Source organism: Ranitomeya imitator, chromosome 4 (genome assembly GCF_032444005.1).
Source record: "Ranitomeya imitator isolate aRanImi1 chromosome 4, aRanImi1.pri, whole genome shotgun sequence".
Lineage (NCBI taxonomy): Eukaryota > Metazoa > Chordata > Amphibia > Anura > Dendrobatidae > Ranitomeya > Ranitomeya imitator.
In genome coordinates this window covers 424,700,605-424,717,651 of record NC_091285.1, presented here as the reverse complement: position 1 = coordinate 424,717,651, position 17,047 = coordinate 424,700,605, and the positions used below count along the sequence as shown (strand labels likewise).

Here is a 17,047-nt window from a genome sequence, read left to right as displayed (position 1 = left end):
CATGTCCATAAACATACACAGATCTGTTACATGCACATACAGACATACACAGGTCTGCTACATGCACACAGATATACACACACTATATATTACCACATCCTGAAGTTACTGATCGAGATCTGTCTGTAGGCTGCAGCAGCAGAGCATTTTAAGGACCTTCCACTTGATTAACTCAAGCACCTTTCAAGTCATGTGATCAGTCACATGACCTGAAAGGTCCTGGATTTACTGGTGCAGAAGGTCCTGCAGCTGCTTGCTCGTGCAGCCTTCGTTCAGTCCTGGTAGCTTCCTCTCCTGCTCTGCGCTGATCACATACAGTACAGACCAAAGGTTTGGACACACCTTCTCATTTAAAGATTTTTCTGTATTTTCATGACTATGAAAATTGTACATTCATAAAGAAGGCATCAAAACTATGAATTTACACATGTGGAATTATATACTTAACAAAAAAGTGTGAAACAACTGAAATTATTTCTTATATTCTAGGTTCTTCAAAGTAGCCACCTTTTGCTTTGATGACTGCTTTGCACACTCTTGGCATTCTCTTGATGAGCTTCAAGAGGTTGTCACCGGGAATGCTTTTTACTTCACAGGTGTGCCCTGTCAGGTTTAATAAGTGGGATTTCTTGCCTTATAAATGGGGTTGGGACCATCAGTTGTCTTGTGCAGAACTCAGGTGGATACCCAGCTGATAGTCAAACTGAACAGACTGTTAGAATTTGTATTATGGCAAGAAAAAAGCAGCTATATGGCAAGAAAAAAGCAGCTAAGTAAAGAAAAACGAGTGGCCATCATTACTTTAAGAAATGAAGGTTAGTCAGCCTGAAAAATTGGGAAAACTTTGAAAGTGTCCCCAAGTGCAGTGGCAAAAACCATCAAGCACTACAAAGAAACTGGCTCACATGAGGACCGCCCCAGGAAAGGAAGACCAAGAGTCACCTCTGCTTCTGAGGATAAGTTTATCCGAGCCACCAGCCTCATAAATTGCAGGTTAACAGCAGCTCAGATTAGAGACCAGGTCAAGGCCACACAGAGTTCTAGCAGCAGACACATCTCTACAACGACTGTTAAGAGGAGACTTTGTGCAGCAGGCCTTCATGGTAAAATAGCTGCTAGGAAACCACTGCTAAGGACAGGCAACAAGCATGAAGGAGGAGGTGTGATGGTGTGGAGGTGCTTTGCTGGTGACACTGTTGGGGATTTATTCAAAATTGAAGGCATACTGAACCAGCATCTTGCAGCGGCATGCTATTCCATCCGGTTTGCGTTTAGTTGGACCATCATTTATTTTTCAACAGGACAATGACCCCAAACACACCTTCAGGCTGTGTAAGGGCTATTTGACCAAGAAGGAGAGTGATGGGGTGCTACGCCAGATGACAAGGCCTCCACAGTCACCAGGGATGAGCTGGACCGCAGAGTGAAGGCAAAAGGGCCAACAATAGCTAAGCATCTCTGGGAACTCCTTCAAAATTGTTGGAAGACCATTCCCAGTGACTACCTCTTGAAGCTCATCAAGAGAATGCCAAGAGTGTGCAAAGCAGTCATCAACGCAAAAGGTGGCAACTTAAAAGAGCCTAGAATATAAGACATAACAAAACAGTGTGAAGCAACTGAAATTAAGTATATAATTCCTCGAGTGTTAATTCATCGTTTTGATGCCTTCAGTGTGAATGTACAATTTTCATAGTCATGAAAATACTGAAAAATCTTTAAATGAGAAGGTGTGTCCAAACTTTTGGTCTGTACTGTATATATTCGGTGCGTTCCGCCACCCCTAACAATATGTATTGCTATGAACTGGTGTGAACTGAGCACTGATAATATACACTGAAATTATATGCGCTTGTGTGTGAATTGGACTTTAATGCTGTGAGGAAACACATTCAAGAGACTTTGTGTTGAAACTTTGTGGATCACTGCCTTTTCACTGCGTACGATGATACTGCAGCCTTACACACGTTATACTTATTAAAATATAATTTTGTGTAGAGTTCTCCTCCAACTGCACACCAAAATTTGCAGATGGTTCACTCTCACATCGGGCACAAAAGTCACTTACCTTCTGGGAGCGGAAATCTGAGACCTGCTCCAATATCAGCTGACAGATCTCAGGAACATCATCTATTGTTGACTCCTATTGTTACAAACATAAAAGGCCTGTTACATACTGTATATTAACTTGCTATTCAATTAAAAATGGTGGATATACATCTAATATCTAAAGATTAATGTTCATACTGTGCATAAATTATCTTAATAGTTTAAGCTATTTGTTAGATTGGACCTATTTCAGTTAAAAAAGTAACAAAGAGCTTCTAGTGTGAATCCAATCTAAAAGAAAGTTCACAAATCATCACAAACATTTTAAACCTAAGAGTTGAACGTTTAAGGCCGGGTTCACAATTGCGTTCGGGGGCTTTGCGGAGGGTTGCGTAAGTCCTCCGTTAAGCCCCACCTACTTCCACATACTTCTGCATGCATCCTGCTTACCTATCTTTAACATTGGGTACGCAACGTACTTTTGAACGACACCATTAGTTTTAACATATCGTGTACTGGAAAAAGGGAAAAATATTCCAAGTGCGGTGAAATTGCAAAAAAAGTGCAATCCCACAGTTGTTGTTTTTCTTTACCATGTTCATGAAATGCTAAAACTGACCTGCCATTATGATCATCCAGGTCATTATGAGTTCATAGACACCAAACATGTCTAGGTTCTTTATTATTTAAAAAATTTGTGGAAAAAAATTCCAAATTTTTCTAAAAAAATAAATAAATTGCGCCATTTTCCGATACCCGTAGCGTCTCCATTTTTCGTGATCTGGGGCTGGGTGATGTTCGTGATCTGGGGCTGGTTCAAAACAGCTGACATGTGTCAGGAAAGATGTGGGCTCAGCACCGGAAACAATATCAAAGGGAGAGAGTCAGACATCAGCGTACTATTACGCCCGATGTGGGAAAGGGGTTAAAGTGCAGATGCTCAGCTTTAATTCAAGGGTATTCAGATCCTAATTGGAGCAAGGGGTTAAGTAATTACAGTTCTTTAATATGTAGCTGCCTCTTTTTAAAGGGACCAAAAGTAATTGGACAATTATCTCAAAAAAGGCCCTTTATTGAGCTATTCCCTTGTTAATCAATCACCAATTAGGCAGGTAAAACGTCTGGTGTGGCATTTGTATTAGGAACTTGTGGCTCTAGATTTTGGGATGAAATCTTTACTAACAGGGTTTTTTCCATTTCCGTTCAATTAAGACCTGATATTTTTATGAATAGAAAAAGTCCTTTTCTTCCTGCAAACATTATATCTTGAATTAAACAAGAGTATAACTTGTTGATTTTTCAACTTTACTCTGATTGCTTTTCCAGCTGGTCAATATATTCAGGGGAAAAATAAGATTTTCTGATATTATAGTCAGAATAGGAGGAAGAAGAGGAAGCAACTGAATCAATATCAGTACCCAAAAATATGTATTCATCATCTAAGCTGGGTAAATTCTACCAGCTAACTTCATCTGTGGAATAGCCAAGATGATCTTTGACTACAACTAGATTTCATTTTAAGGGAATTACGGACTTCGTGTCTTATCTTCTTAATATCCAGTAAAAGCTGGGTATTTCTCTAACACTGTTTTATCAATAGACTCCTTGCACAACTGTTTAGAATAGAAAAGGCATAGTTTTGATTTACAAAAGGGTTACTTCCTGTTTTTTTGTTTTACATGTAGTCTTCTTGGGTCTTTCCCCCTATAACAAGACAATATAATAAAAACTAGATGGTGGCCCGATTCTAACGCATCGGGTATTCTAGAATATGCATGTCCACGTAGTATATTGCATAGCCCACGTAGTATATTGCACAGCCACATAGTATATTGCCCAGCCACGTAGTATATTGCCCAGCCACGTAGTATATTGCCCAGCTACGTAGTATATTGCCCAGCCACGTAGTATATTGCCCAGCCACGTAGTATATTGCCCAGTCACGTAGTATATTGCCCAGCTACGTAGTATATTGCACAGCGACGTAGTATACAGCACAGAGCCACGTAGTATACAGCACAGACACGTAGTATATTGCCCAGCCACGTAGTATATTGCCCAGTCACGTAGTATATTGCCCAGCTACGTAGTATATTGCCCAGTCACGTAGTATATTGCCCAGTCACGTAGTATATTGCTCAGCCACGTAGTATATTGCCCCGACATGTATGTAACAGGTTAAAAAAGAGTTAAAATAAAAAAAATAAACATATACTCACCTTCCGAGGGAGCCCTTGTAGTCCTGTCGCCTGTGTGCGGTGCACACGGCTGCTTCCGGTCCCAGGGTTGGATGAGCGCAGGACCTGTGATGACGTCGTGGTCACATGACCATGACGTCATGGAAGGTCCTTCTCGTATACCATCCTTGGCCCTGGAACCTGCCGCTTTGACTGCCGAGGAGAGGACACGACGGCGGAGGGTGAGAATAACCTTTTTTTAAATTATTATTATTTGTAACATTAGATATTTTTACTATTGATGCCGCATACACATCATCAATAGTAAAAAGTTGGTCACACAGGGTTAATAGCTGCGTTAATGGAGTGCGTTACACTGCGGTCAATTAACGCTGGCATTAACCCTGTGTGAGGGCTGACTGGAGGGGAGTACGGAGCGGGCACTGACTGCGGGGAGGAAGGAGCGGCCATTTTTCCGCCGGACTGTGACGGTCGCTGATTGGTCATGGCTGTTTTGCCGAAACCAATCATCGACTTGGATTTCCATGACAGACAGAGGCCGTGACCAATGAATATCCGTGACAGACAGACAGACAGACAGACAGAAGTGACCCTTAGACAATTATATAGTAGAAGAGGTGGAACAAAAAGTGAAATAAAAGAATCACATACTGATCAAGATAGAGAGAGGGCAGTGGTGTCCAATCTTTTGGCTTCAGTGGGGTTATCCTGAATCCGAAGCCTGAGCAGCTCAAGGTGCACCACACCTCTCCCTTGGTCGACTTCATAATAAAAAAAAAACCTGGAGGACACATGGACCTGCAGATCTTGCGGCTCTGCATTTTAGGTACTTCTGGTGCACTGCCTCCTCTTATGAGACTGCAAGGAGAAAATTAGGAGGTCCCTGCCGCCCCACTTTTGGGTTCTGGCGTCATTGGTTACATGTAGGGCATGACGCCGGAAATTATGCAGGGACTATAATATTGAACTGAAAGCTAGCATTTGCTTCCTGGAATAGAACCTGGACGGTCAACCAAAAAACTGTACAAACACAAGGAAAGCTGTTGAAAGAAGAGCATGGGCAGCAGCTGGAGAACGCCTACAAGATCGCCATCAGGCAATCCCCATCAGAGACGCAGTCTCGGAGGGGAAAGAAAAGAAAAAATAGTTTCCATGTCTGGAAAAAGGAAGGAACAACCTTCCATACCTTACAGGTTTCCCAGCTAAGACAAGAAACCGCTTACTTGATAGGGATAAAATAAAAGAACATATCCTATAGGTTTCATGTCCTGGGTAGGTGATCATCTCCCATGGTGCTATCATAAGTGAGCAGAAAATAAAAAAAGCAATACATCATACATTTGACTACATGGAGTAAATTAAATAAACTTGACAGTAATTCCATCACTTGTGTAATACCAAGGAAAACATGATCTATTGGGGGCCATAAGGACTAGAGTTTGAGAAACACTGAGCTAGACCCAAACGTCCTTTTGACAGGGACTTTGGAAGCAGGGGTCCTCACAGTTCACTAGTATTTTTTTACATCAAGATTTACAATCATGAAAGTGACTCTTCTATGTTAATTTAACTATTATAACAGAAAAGATACATTACATAATTAAGTTTTGCATTTTAAAAAGTATACTATAGCACCAATGTTTCCAGCAGGGCTGTCGTGGAGTCAAAAGTCAAAGTCGTGGAGTCGGAGCCCATTTTGGTGGAGTCGGAGTTAAAGTCGGTATAAAATGGACCAACTGTGACTTCTAAAATATATAATAAATTGGGTACAGTAGTTCAATAAAAGAAGAGAATGTCCAGCTTCACTGAATCCGTAAAAAAGAGTTTTCTTTATTCACAAACATGTCATGATTAAGGGAGCTTAGTCTCCAGAAACACGTTGAGATTCTCACCCATATGGTTCGTGCAGAAGTCTGTATCCTCTATGCTTAAAGTTTGTGAATAAAGAAAACTCTTTTTTACGGATTCAGTGAAGCTGGACATTCTCTTCTTTTTTTGGACTCTATACGCCTGGACACAGCGGGTCCGTGCTCCTGAAGTTTGGCTTATGCATCACGGGTGAGCTGGCTTATATTTCTTCTTCACAGTAGTTCAATGCAGTTAGTGGGGAGTATTTTTTCATAAGAATTTGGGAAAGTTATGAAATGTCCTATAAATGTCTGTCCTATTCCTGATCTAAGGTCTATACTTTTAGCTTAGGCTACTTTCACACTAGCGTCGTACGACGCACGTCGCAATGCGTCGTTTTGGTGAAAAAACGCATCCTGCAAAGTTGGCTGCAGGATGCGTTTTTTCCCCATAGACTAACATTAGCGACGCATTGCCACACGTTGCAACCGTCATGCAACGGTTGCGTTCTGTTGTGGCGGACCGTCGGAACAAAAAAAGTTACATGTAACGTTTTTTTGTGTGTCGTGTCTGCCATTTCCGACCGCGCATACGCGGCCGGAACTCCACCCCCTCCTCCCCGCAACTCACAATGGGGCAGCGGAAGCGTTGTAATAATGCATCCGCTGCCCCCATTGTGCTGCGTTGTCACAGTATGCGTCGGTACATCGGGCCGACGCACTACGACAGGCCGACGCTAGTGTGAAAGTAGCCTTAGATGAATTTGTGCTGCAGTTTAGGTTCATGAGATTAGTTAAGCTCCTCCTCTACAGATAAGAGGAAAAATAAACACACAGGAAGGAAAGCCTACATTCATCGCAGAATTTCTGGAGTGAACAGGAAAGCAGGATGAAAGAAGGTAAGTACTTCCTAAAGCATATCTAAACTCTCAACAAACTGTGCATAAATCAATAGTCCAGTATATGTTGTCTCTGTATGCTTGATGTTTTAGCTTGTTTTTCCTCATAGCTCATGTTTGGAGAAATTAGCTGCTCTGATGACTTATATACACTATACATAGAATTTAAGGGGAAAACTGTTTTATAACATCTCAAATTCGTAAATACAGTAACAGGATTGATGAGGACATATATATTTGTGTGTGTGTGTGTGTTCAAGAATATGATTCAGCACAAACATGCTCCCTGCCTGTCACTCAAGATAAAAAACATTTTGTGTGTCAGTGTATAAGTGACCCAGATGAAAACAATGCTGTGATGCCAAAATCAGTGCATACTCAGGCAGTGATAAAAATGCTCCTTCAAGAGCTTTCAATCTAAAATTACATTTACAACACTGCCACCCAGAAGTTTATAAAGCTGTGATTGAAAAAGATCACAGCAGCACCAAGAAACTAGAGACCAGCACTTCCCGCCAGGCAAAGGAGGAGGAAATAGCATCCCAAAAATCAGTTACAAGATATTTTGTAAGTAACAAAGTTACTGTAACAATGACAGCAGATGTGTTTAAAAGGCAGTGCATCGAGCTTGTTGTGAAGGACAGTGTACCATTATCATTATTTGCACGACCAGCTTTTACAGCTCTTAATGGAGAAATGGCCTGCAAACTTGGTGTTTCTCTGGAAAGAGAAAGTATTAGAAAATTAGTGACTGAAGAAGCCCTTAACCAAAAGGAAGATCTTAAAAAGACTCTCAAGAGATTCTTTGTGTTTCTTAAAATGTATGCCTGCACACGTCAGAGTGAACTATTTTGCTATCAATGTTCGATGTTTGTGACAACTAAAAAATTGTTACTAAGAAGCTGGCAGTAAAAGATACTAAAGCTCATCACAGCAGCCAGTTTCTCCAGACATTAGTGGAAAAAGTTCTGCAAGATTATGAACTAAAAAAAAGAACAGGTTCTTGCTATTGTAACTGGTAATGTTTCAAACATGATAAGTATAATTAAACTGATGAATGAGAATAATGAAGGTGAACAGCAGCTAGAAGAACATTTCATATTCAGTAAGTTGGAGATGAAGGCCACAGTCTTGTTCCCATAACGGAGGAAAAAACAGATATTACTACAGTAGAACAGCAAAACAATTGTTTACAATTAGATGATCTTGTTGAAGATGCTTCACACCTCTTTCCTATTCATCACATGCTATGTGTAGTGCTCACACTGCAGCTGGCAATAAGAGATAGTCTGGAAGAGAGACATGCTGGAACTCTGATTAGCAAAGTGAGAAAATTGGCTATTGCTGCCAGAACCCCTAAAATTGATTTCATCTTGAAGAGATGTGCTGGAAAAGGGGCAATTGTGGATCAAACCACTCGGTGGGGCTGCACCTATTTAATGATTGAGTGATTGCTTGACCTGAAACCCTTCCTTGTAGATATGGCCAATCCTCACGTAACACTACATGACGGTCAATGGACACAGGTGGTTGAATTGAAGGAATTGCTTCATCACCCATTTACACTGACTAAAAAGTTACATGCTGAGGATTTAACTCCTGGCATTTTTATAAAGGAGTGGAAGAACTTGTTGTTTTGCCTGTCCCAAAGAGGAGGTTTAATTGCAGATGGCATTGCTGCTTCAATGAAACGTAGAGAGACACTCCTATTAGAAAATAAAATTCTTCTGGCAGCTGTTTATGTGGACCTGAGTCATCGTATATTGCTGGATGATCAACAGCTTACTAAAGGAAAAGTAGCTTTGATTAAGGCAGCGGTTAGGATGAACAGGCTACAGGACAGCCAAGAGCAAGATGACTCGGGTCCTGGCAGTGCTGCTGCTGCAGTTCCTTCATCCTCATCAGATGATGAGTTTGATTTTGAAAAGTATTTAGATGACATGGAGCAGGCAAAGTGTTGCCGCAGGGAAAAAGATTCCACTCCCATAGAAAACAGATTCACCATATTTCAGCAAAATTTTTCATTTGTTCTCAAAGAAATAGAAAAGTTAAATCGTTCATCAAAACTGACTGTGCACGAGGGAATTCCTTTATACCCTGAAATTGTTAGTGATGTTGCACATGTGGTTACTGCTTTGCCACCAACTTAAGTTAGTGTAGAGAGGTTGCTCGCTAGCCTTAAAATAATTAGGTCAGATTTGAGTTCATCTATGAAGAAGTATGTGATAGAGGTAATACTACTTCTCAGCACAAATTCATAGACTGCACAAATGTTATTCAGTACATTTTTGTTGAAAACTATTTCTTTCCACTTACTGCATAGTGTATAATAAATTGTAAATATGCTAAAGTTTTTTGTTCTAAAGTTGTATTCCAATAAATATATTTTATGTTCTATCTAAATGGCTTCATTATTGTATCATAATAATGATTAAAAGCCTGATGTTACTATTTTACTACGGTAAATTTAGCACCTAAACCTAAACATGAGCCATGTATGAGGGAGTCAGAGTCGTGGAGTCGGTGTAATGGAAATTGAGAAGTCGGAGGTTTGGTTTACCGACTCCACAGCCCTGGTTTCCAGATATACTACGAACAAACAACAACACACTATATTATCTTTGGAATATGAGCCTAAACTCAGATGCAGTAGACCATAACAAGACAAGTCATTGCAACTTCGTAAAAACTTGAGTACACGGTTACCTGCAAAACCTGTGAAACGGTCTTTGATAAAGATTCTCTGACGGAATTCACATCACTTATGTTTCTGCAGTTTATGGAGAAAAACTGCATCTGAAAACAGTTGAATAACTCTAACTCGCTCTTCATCACATTTTCATAAAACTGTTTAGCTGGAATGAAATAAATGAATTAAAAAAAATTAGAATGTTTAAATGTATAATTTCCGCAAAACCTCTTTGGGATAAACACCCAAAACTGCATTGAAAAATAAGGGGTAATCGTCTTGAAGATAGCCAGTATTCAAAATATATAGTTGATCTGAAAATTGGAACAATTTTTAGTGCATTCAGTTTAGGATTAAAGGGAACCTGTCACCCCGTTTTTTGAGATTGAGATATAAATACTGTTAAATAGGGCCTGCGCTGTGTGTTACTATAGTGTATGTAGTGTACCCCGATTCCCCACCTATGCTGAGAAATAACTTACCAAAGTCGCCGTTTTCGCCTGTCAATCAGGCTGGTCAGGTCGGGTGGGCGTGGTGACATCGCTGGTTCTTCCTCAGCTTTACGTTGGTGGCGTAGTGGTGTCCGCATGTCGCAGTGACTAATCCACTGTGGTCACGTGAACAAGCAGCGCGCGATCTGCGCTGTCATCCCTTTCGTCGGTGGGGGCGGCCATCTTCCTGGGGCCGCGCGTGCGCAGATCGAGTGCTCTGCTGCATGGGGCTTCAGGAAAATGGCCGCGGGATGCCGCGCGTGCGCATTAGAGATCGCGGCGGCCATTTTCCCAAAGCCAAGATGCAAAACATTGTATCTACCCCAAAATGGTATCAATAAAAAACAACAGCTTGGCGCACAAAAAATAATCCCTCATCCAGCCCCAGATCCTGAAATGGAGATGCTACGGATCTCGGAAAATGGTGGATTTTTTTCACCATTTAAGTAAAAAAGAACTTATACGTGTTTGGTATCTGCATACTTATACTGATATGGAGAATCATAATGCCAGGTCAGTTTCGGCATTTAGAGAACATGGTAAAGAAAAAAAAAAGAAAAAATTGTGGAATTGCACTTTTTTTTGCAATTTCATTAAAAAAAAAAAATTCCCTATTTTCCAGTACACTAAATGGTAAAATCAATGGTGTTGTTCAAAAGTAAAACTTGTCCCTTGTCTTGTCTTAAAAAAAGTCGCCCTACAAAATAAAAAAGTTATTGCTCTGGGAAGAAGGGGAGCAAAAAAACGAGAAAATAGAAAATCACAAGGTCGTGAAGGGGTTAATGGGGGTGTTGGAGTGCAGCTGCTCTCAGCTATCTCCGGTGGTCCGAGTAAGAAGAAATGAATCAAATGTGCACATGATCATTGATAAACTACCGCTCCATTCAAAGGCCTGGTTCTTGGGATCATTGGAGAATCCAGCAGTTGGACCACCAGCGATCAGGAAGTTATCCCCTCTCCCATAGATATACGATAGTTTCCAAACTTGGACAAGTGTATGAAAATTGGCATTCTAAATGGATAAACCTATTAAGCAAACAAAAAAAATAATTCCTTACCAATTAATGTTCTGTTTTCATCTGGTAGAGTATCTAAATGACTTCCAATCAAGACAACATGTGGCTTGGACAGAGAACTGTGAGTCATACTGAGAAATCGAAGCCAAAACATCAACTGAAAATGGAATATGTAAAAAATATATAAGAGCAGCAAATTACAGACAATAAAGCATAAATCAGCAGAACGCGTGTAGACTCAGCTACTGGTTGACATTAGTAAACAGAACGGACATTTCCAGTAATTATGGACCCCTTTAAACAAAACCATCATCATTATAAATGAGGCCCTATACATGTAAAGGTGTTTTCTCGGTTATGGTAATAAATGTGTTTAAAGGAAAATTCCCTTGTCATAAAGTTGTAGAATTTTTGTCAGGACACTGTAAGACACTATGATCAATGGAGATCTGACATCTGGAACCCTTGCAAATTAGAAGAGTCAAAAGACCAAGAACCCTTTGGCCTTTCAACCTATCACAGTGGCCCTTCTAGTCAAAATTAAGTTCTTCATGGCTAAACACTAAACTGATCTTAACTTAGTTTTTTCCAACAAAGTTAAGAGTAAGGCGAAGAAAGAAAGGCGAAGTACAGGTAAGACATCTAGTCATCAGCAAATATTTTCCTATGTCCTCACAATCAGAAATGTAATGGTAAACTAGAAAATGTGTGACCTGGGTAACTTCAACTATGTGTTGTAGCCACTTAGTTTTGGCTATAGGACGTAAACATAGTTTTAGAGTTGTCTTCTATTATAAACAATGTTACAATTCTGACAGTTCTCTTATAAGAATACTTATTTATAGATTGGCACCAGACACCACTTCAACTTTTACAGGCCTGAAAGAGTTACTGATCGTTTGATACCTGTTCTAACGCATGCCTCTGTCTTCCATACAGGTCACTCTCGATTCCTTCTAAACTAAATATCACACAATATAATGTATTTGGTCCGCTAGTGCTCAGGAGTAGGGAGTGGGTGAAACAGTACTCCATTTGCCCTGCAAAATCCCAGATTACCAAAGATGTTCCTATAAAAAGTGAACAGAAACAAAAATTAAACATTAATCCTGTAAATTAGTTTTTAATAATTGTTAGTTCAAGGGAATGTATCTCTCACTATGTAAACACATGAGACAGACCAGTCCATCAACTCGAGTGGGATGGGAGAAATCCAGAAAGGGGCTACCCCAGACTAGTCAAGTTTCATCATAAGGCCCCTACCCGGCTTTTCAAACTATGTTTTCTCTGAAACGCTGCAGCGACTCAGAGTGAGACATACTTGGCTGCAATTGTGGCACAAGGCACTAATTTATGCTGAGAAAAAAGGCAAAAAGCCCAGCTACCGCAAAACATTTTTTTCTAGAAAAGCAAGTGATAAAATCTTATAAAAAACATTATTTATTAACATTATTTATTTAGAGACTATGCTCTAAAAACAAGAACCAACATGGAATTAGGCCTACGCGTTTCGGGCGCTACCACGCTCTTAATCATAGCACTATTATATAACAATGAAGAGGTTTAAATACAAGAGAGCATGCTGAACCATCAAATGAGTATCCACCCACAGCGGATTTACAAACCAATACAAAAATATTTAGAATTGAGAGTCCTCAGTGGTTGATAGCTTTTAATGGCTAACTGAAAAGATGGTAACAAATTGCAAGCTTTCGAGACTACTTAGGTCTCTTCATCAGGCAAAGACGAAGAGACCTGTGTAGTCTCGAAAGCTTGCAATTTGTTACCATCTTTTCAGTTAGCCATTAAAAGGTATCAACCACTGAGGACTCTCAATTCTAAATATTTTTCTATCTACTGTATAACACGGTACCAAGTTATATATCTTTCCTGGATCAAACCAATACAATGCAGCCAACAACAGAATGAATTAGAATATACTGACATATGGAAAAAAAAAATCAATCGCTTATATCCTATCACTTATATCCTATCTAAAATTACACCATGTGAGCCATATTTTTAGCAAAAACATTCCTTAATAAGAATACAAGTCAGTTCTAAAGTTTAACCCCTTCATGACCGGAGGTATTTTCATTTTTGAGTTTTCGTTTTTTGCTCCCCTTCTTCTCACAGCCATAACTTTTTTTTTATTTTTCTGTCTAAATGGTCATGCTAGGGCTTGTTTTTTGCGGGACGAGTTGTTCTTTTGAAAGACACCATTAATTTTAGCATGTAATGTACTGGAAAATGGGAAAAAAATCCAACTGCAGAGAAATTGCAAAAAAAGTGCAATGTCACAGTGGTTTTTTGTTTTTTTACCATGTTCACTAAATGCTAACACTGACCTGCCATTATGATTATCCAGGTCATTACAAGTTCATAGACACCAAACATGTCTAGATTCTTTTTTATTTAAGTGGTGAAAAAAAAACCAAATTTTGAAAAAAAATTGGCGCCATTTTCCGAGACCTGTAGCGTCCATTTTTCGTGATCTAGGGTTGGGTGAGGACTTATTTTTTGTGTGCCGAGCTGACGTTTATATTGATACTATTTTGGTGCAGATACGTTCTTTTGATCGCCCATTATGGCATTTTATTGCAATGCAGTGGCGACCACGTGGGAAGATATTCTGAAAAGTTCCCAGGCTCGAGTTCATATGAGGACATCCAGCAGAGGGCGCATCACCACAACTGAAGGTAACTACAGGTAATTGACCTACATTCAGTTAATTCGCTGGGGTTTTACTGGCATGAGCACAGCTGCATTAGCAGAGCTCCTGCTTGTAAAATTAGTCAACCCCTTCAGATGGATTTCCAGCGTGGGACGAGACTGATCATCGGAAGGTATGGGATATTGTTGTTTTTTTATTTTACCTTTTTTTACAGAGCGAGGGTCTTCAGGTGGATTACCAGTATAATAAACTATTCCAACAACCTGTGTATTTATTTCATTAAAAGACTTTGTAATAATGTGTGTGTGTGTGTTTTTTAACCATTTCATACTATTGGATTAATAATGGATAGGTGTCATAATTGACGCCTCTCCATTATTAATCTGGCTTAATGTCACAATAGCAAGGTGACATTAACCCTTCATTACCCCATATCACACCGCTACAGGGGAGTGGGAAGAGAGTGGCCAAGTGCCAGAATAGGTGCATCTTCCAGATGTGCCTATTCTGGGGTGGCTGGGGGCAGATGTTTTCAGCCAGGGGGGGATGGCAATAAGCATGGACCCTCTCCAGGCTATTAATATCTGTCCTCAGTCACTGGCTTTACCATTCTGGCGGAGAAAATTGCGCGGGAGGCCACACAATTTTTTTCCGCGATTTAACCCTTTAAATTAATAGCTAGAGCACCCAAATTTTGCACATACACACTACTAACATTAGTAGTGTGGAATATGCAAAAAAAAGGGATATGAGATGGTTTACTGTATGTAAACCATGTCTCATATCATGTTGGGTTTGGGAAGGAGATAGCAAAAGCCGGCAATTGAATTACCGGCTTTTAAGCTATCTAGCGCTGTATGAAATATTAAATATATATACATATATGTGTCTCACTGACATACACATATATATATATATATATATATATATATATAGTACAGACCAAAAGTTTGAACACACCATCTCATTTAAAGATTTTTCTGTATTTTCATGACTATGAAAATTGTAAATTCACACTGAAGGCATCAAAACTATGAATTAACACATGTGGATTTATATACTTAACAAAAAAGTGTGAAACAACTGATAATATGTCTTATATTCTAGGTTCTTCAAAGTAGCCACCTTTTGCTTTGATGACTGCTTTGCAGACTCTTGGCATTCTCTTGGTGAGCTTCAAGAGGTAGTAACTCGACATCCCGGCCGTGAAACGTATACTCTCTCGCCTGTATTAGCGTTGTGCCGACGCTTAGAAAGAAAGGACTGTCCTCTCTCCAGAGTGACCGATCGTGGAACCAGGACCCACAAAAGGACATTCCAGGACCCCGACAACACCGGAACCCAGGATCCATCTCAGATCAGGACGACACTGGATTCTTCAAGCGTTCAGGCCGGAACGCAACCGCTATCTTCACAGAGACTGATCCTCAACACCACCGGACTGATAAGTTTGATACCTTTGTACCTTTTTTCAACCCTTCATTGCCCCTGTTATACCTACACCCACCAGACACAATTTTATTATCCTTATCTCCCTCATTTAACCTCTCACTGCGTGGAGTAATGCGATTTCATTAAATCCCCGTTAACCCTTGTTCTGCCTCCGACCATTACTGTATCCTGATACCTGCTCACACAAGCACGTTCGCTCATTACTAATCAGAAGTTATCCAATACATTAGACAAAGGAGGAAGATTTGTTACTAGAAAATCCAGATCTTTATCTGGGAGATTATTGCCTAGCATTTATTGCAATGTGAACACAGTCCAAGAATCATGGTTAGCGCTCAAGGGGTGTTACAAATGTGGAATATCATGTTGTGGGTAATGTCAACATATAAATAAAACTAGAAAATTCACATCATGTGCAAATGGAGTATCATTGTAATTCTACCTTATTCATTTAGAAGTGCACAACATGTAACCTTCAATACATTGGCTGCACAACAAGAAAACTGAAGGTCAGGATTTCTGTGCACATTAATGGATCTAAAACAGATCCTGGCAGCACTAATTACAGTAGCAAAAATCTCTCTCGGGATTATCTTGTCACTATTTGGAAAAACATAATGGCGATCTAAGTAGTTTGCAGATTTATCGTATTGAAAGGGTGACGTGTCCAGTATACTCCTAATTCATTCTGTTGTTGGCTGCATTATATTGGTTTGTCGATCAGTTCTGGGTGGATACTCATTTGATGGTTCAGAATGGTCTCTTGTATTTAACCCGTTAATGACTGCCGATACGCCTTTTAACAGCGGCGGTTAACGGTACTTATTGCTCAGCACCGCTTTTTAATGGCGATGAGAAATAAGGGTAAAGCACCCCCCAGCGAAAATTTCCGGGGTCTCGGCTACCAGAGAACATGATTTGGGTCAGATTTTACCGTCCCCTGTCTTGTGATCGCCGTTATTCAACTGGCGACTGGAAAAAAAAAAAGTCTGATTTTCCATTAATTTCCCTCTCCTATCATATGATCTAGCATACCAGTGGAGAGAAGAGAAATGGGGTTCCCCGAGCCTCCCCCCCCCCCCCCCCGGTACCTCTGCAGTCCCCGAACCCTCCGGCTCCGTCCCCTGGCCTTCCATGTCATCTGCCGGCCGGCAGACAATAGGAGATTTTACTTATTGGCTTATTTTGATCACTGTGATAGACCCTATCACAGTGATCAAAATAAGAAAAAAATAGTAAATCAAACCCCACTTTGTCTCCCCCTTAGTTAGGTAAAAATAATAGTGTTGGGGTTACGGTTGTGGTGCTGGGGTTACATTTGTGGTGTTGGGGTTAGGGTGATGTTGGGGTTAGTGTTATGGTTAGGGTTGGGGTTTGGATTAGGGTTAGGGACTTGGTGCCCGCCACTGATTCCAACCAATTTTGAGTTTAAAAAGTCAAACGAACGGTGCTCCCTACCTTCTGAGCCCTGCAATGCGCCCAAACAGTGGCTTTCCCCCCCACATATGGGGTATTGGCGTACTCAGAAGAAATTGCACAACAAATTTTGGGATTCATTTTCTCCTGATACTCTTGTGAAAATAAAAAAGCTTGGGTCCAAAGTAATCATTTGTGAAAAAAGTAAAATGTTCATTTTTTCCTTCCAGATTCCAAAAATTCCTGTGAAGCACCTGAAGGATTAGTAAACTTCTTGAATGTGGTTTTGAGCACTTTGAGAGAATGGTGTCATTTTTGT

At 40.2% G+C, this 17,047-nt stretch overlaps 1 protein-coding gene across 2 annotated transcripts in view; it reads right to left on the bottom strand.

Moving 5' to 3' along the window:
• Positions 1–17,047, bottom strand: part of LOC138676307 (death-associated protein kinase 1-like) — a 142,517-nt gene that overhangs the window by 39,388 nt on the left and 86,082 nt on the right. For both annotated transcript variants that reach the window (XM_069765479.1, XM_069765480.1), the window contains exons 11-14: positions 12,093–12,256; positions 11,229–11,343; positions 9,697–9,845; positions 2,066–2,140 (exon numbers count right to left, since the gene is read on the bottom strand). In XM_069765479.1, coding sequence (XP_069621580.1) covers positions 2,066–2,140; positions 9,697–9,845; positions 11,229–11,343; positions 12,093–12,256 — 503 coding nt within the window. The remainder of the gene's footprint in view (positions 1–2,065; positions 2,141–9,696; positions 9,846–11,228; positions 11,344–12,092; positions 12,257–17,047) is intronic.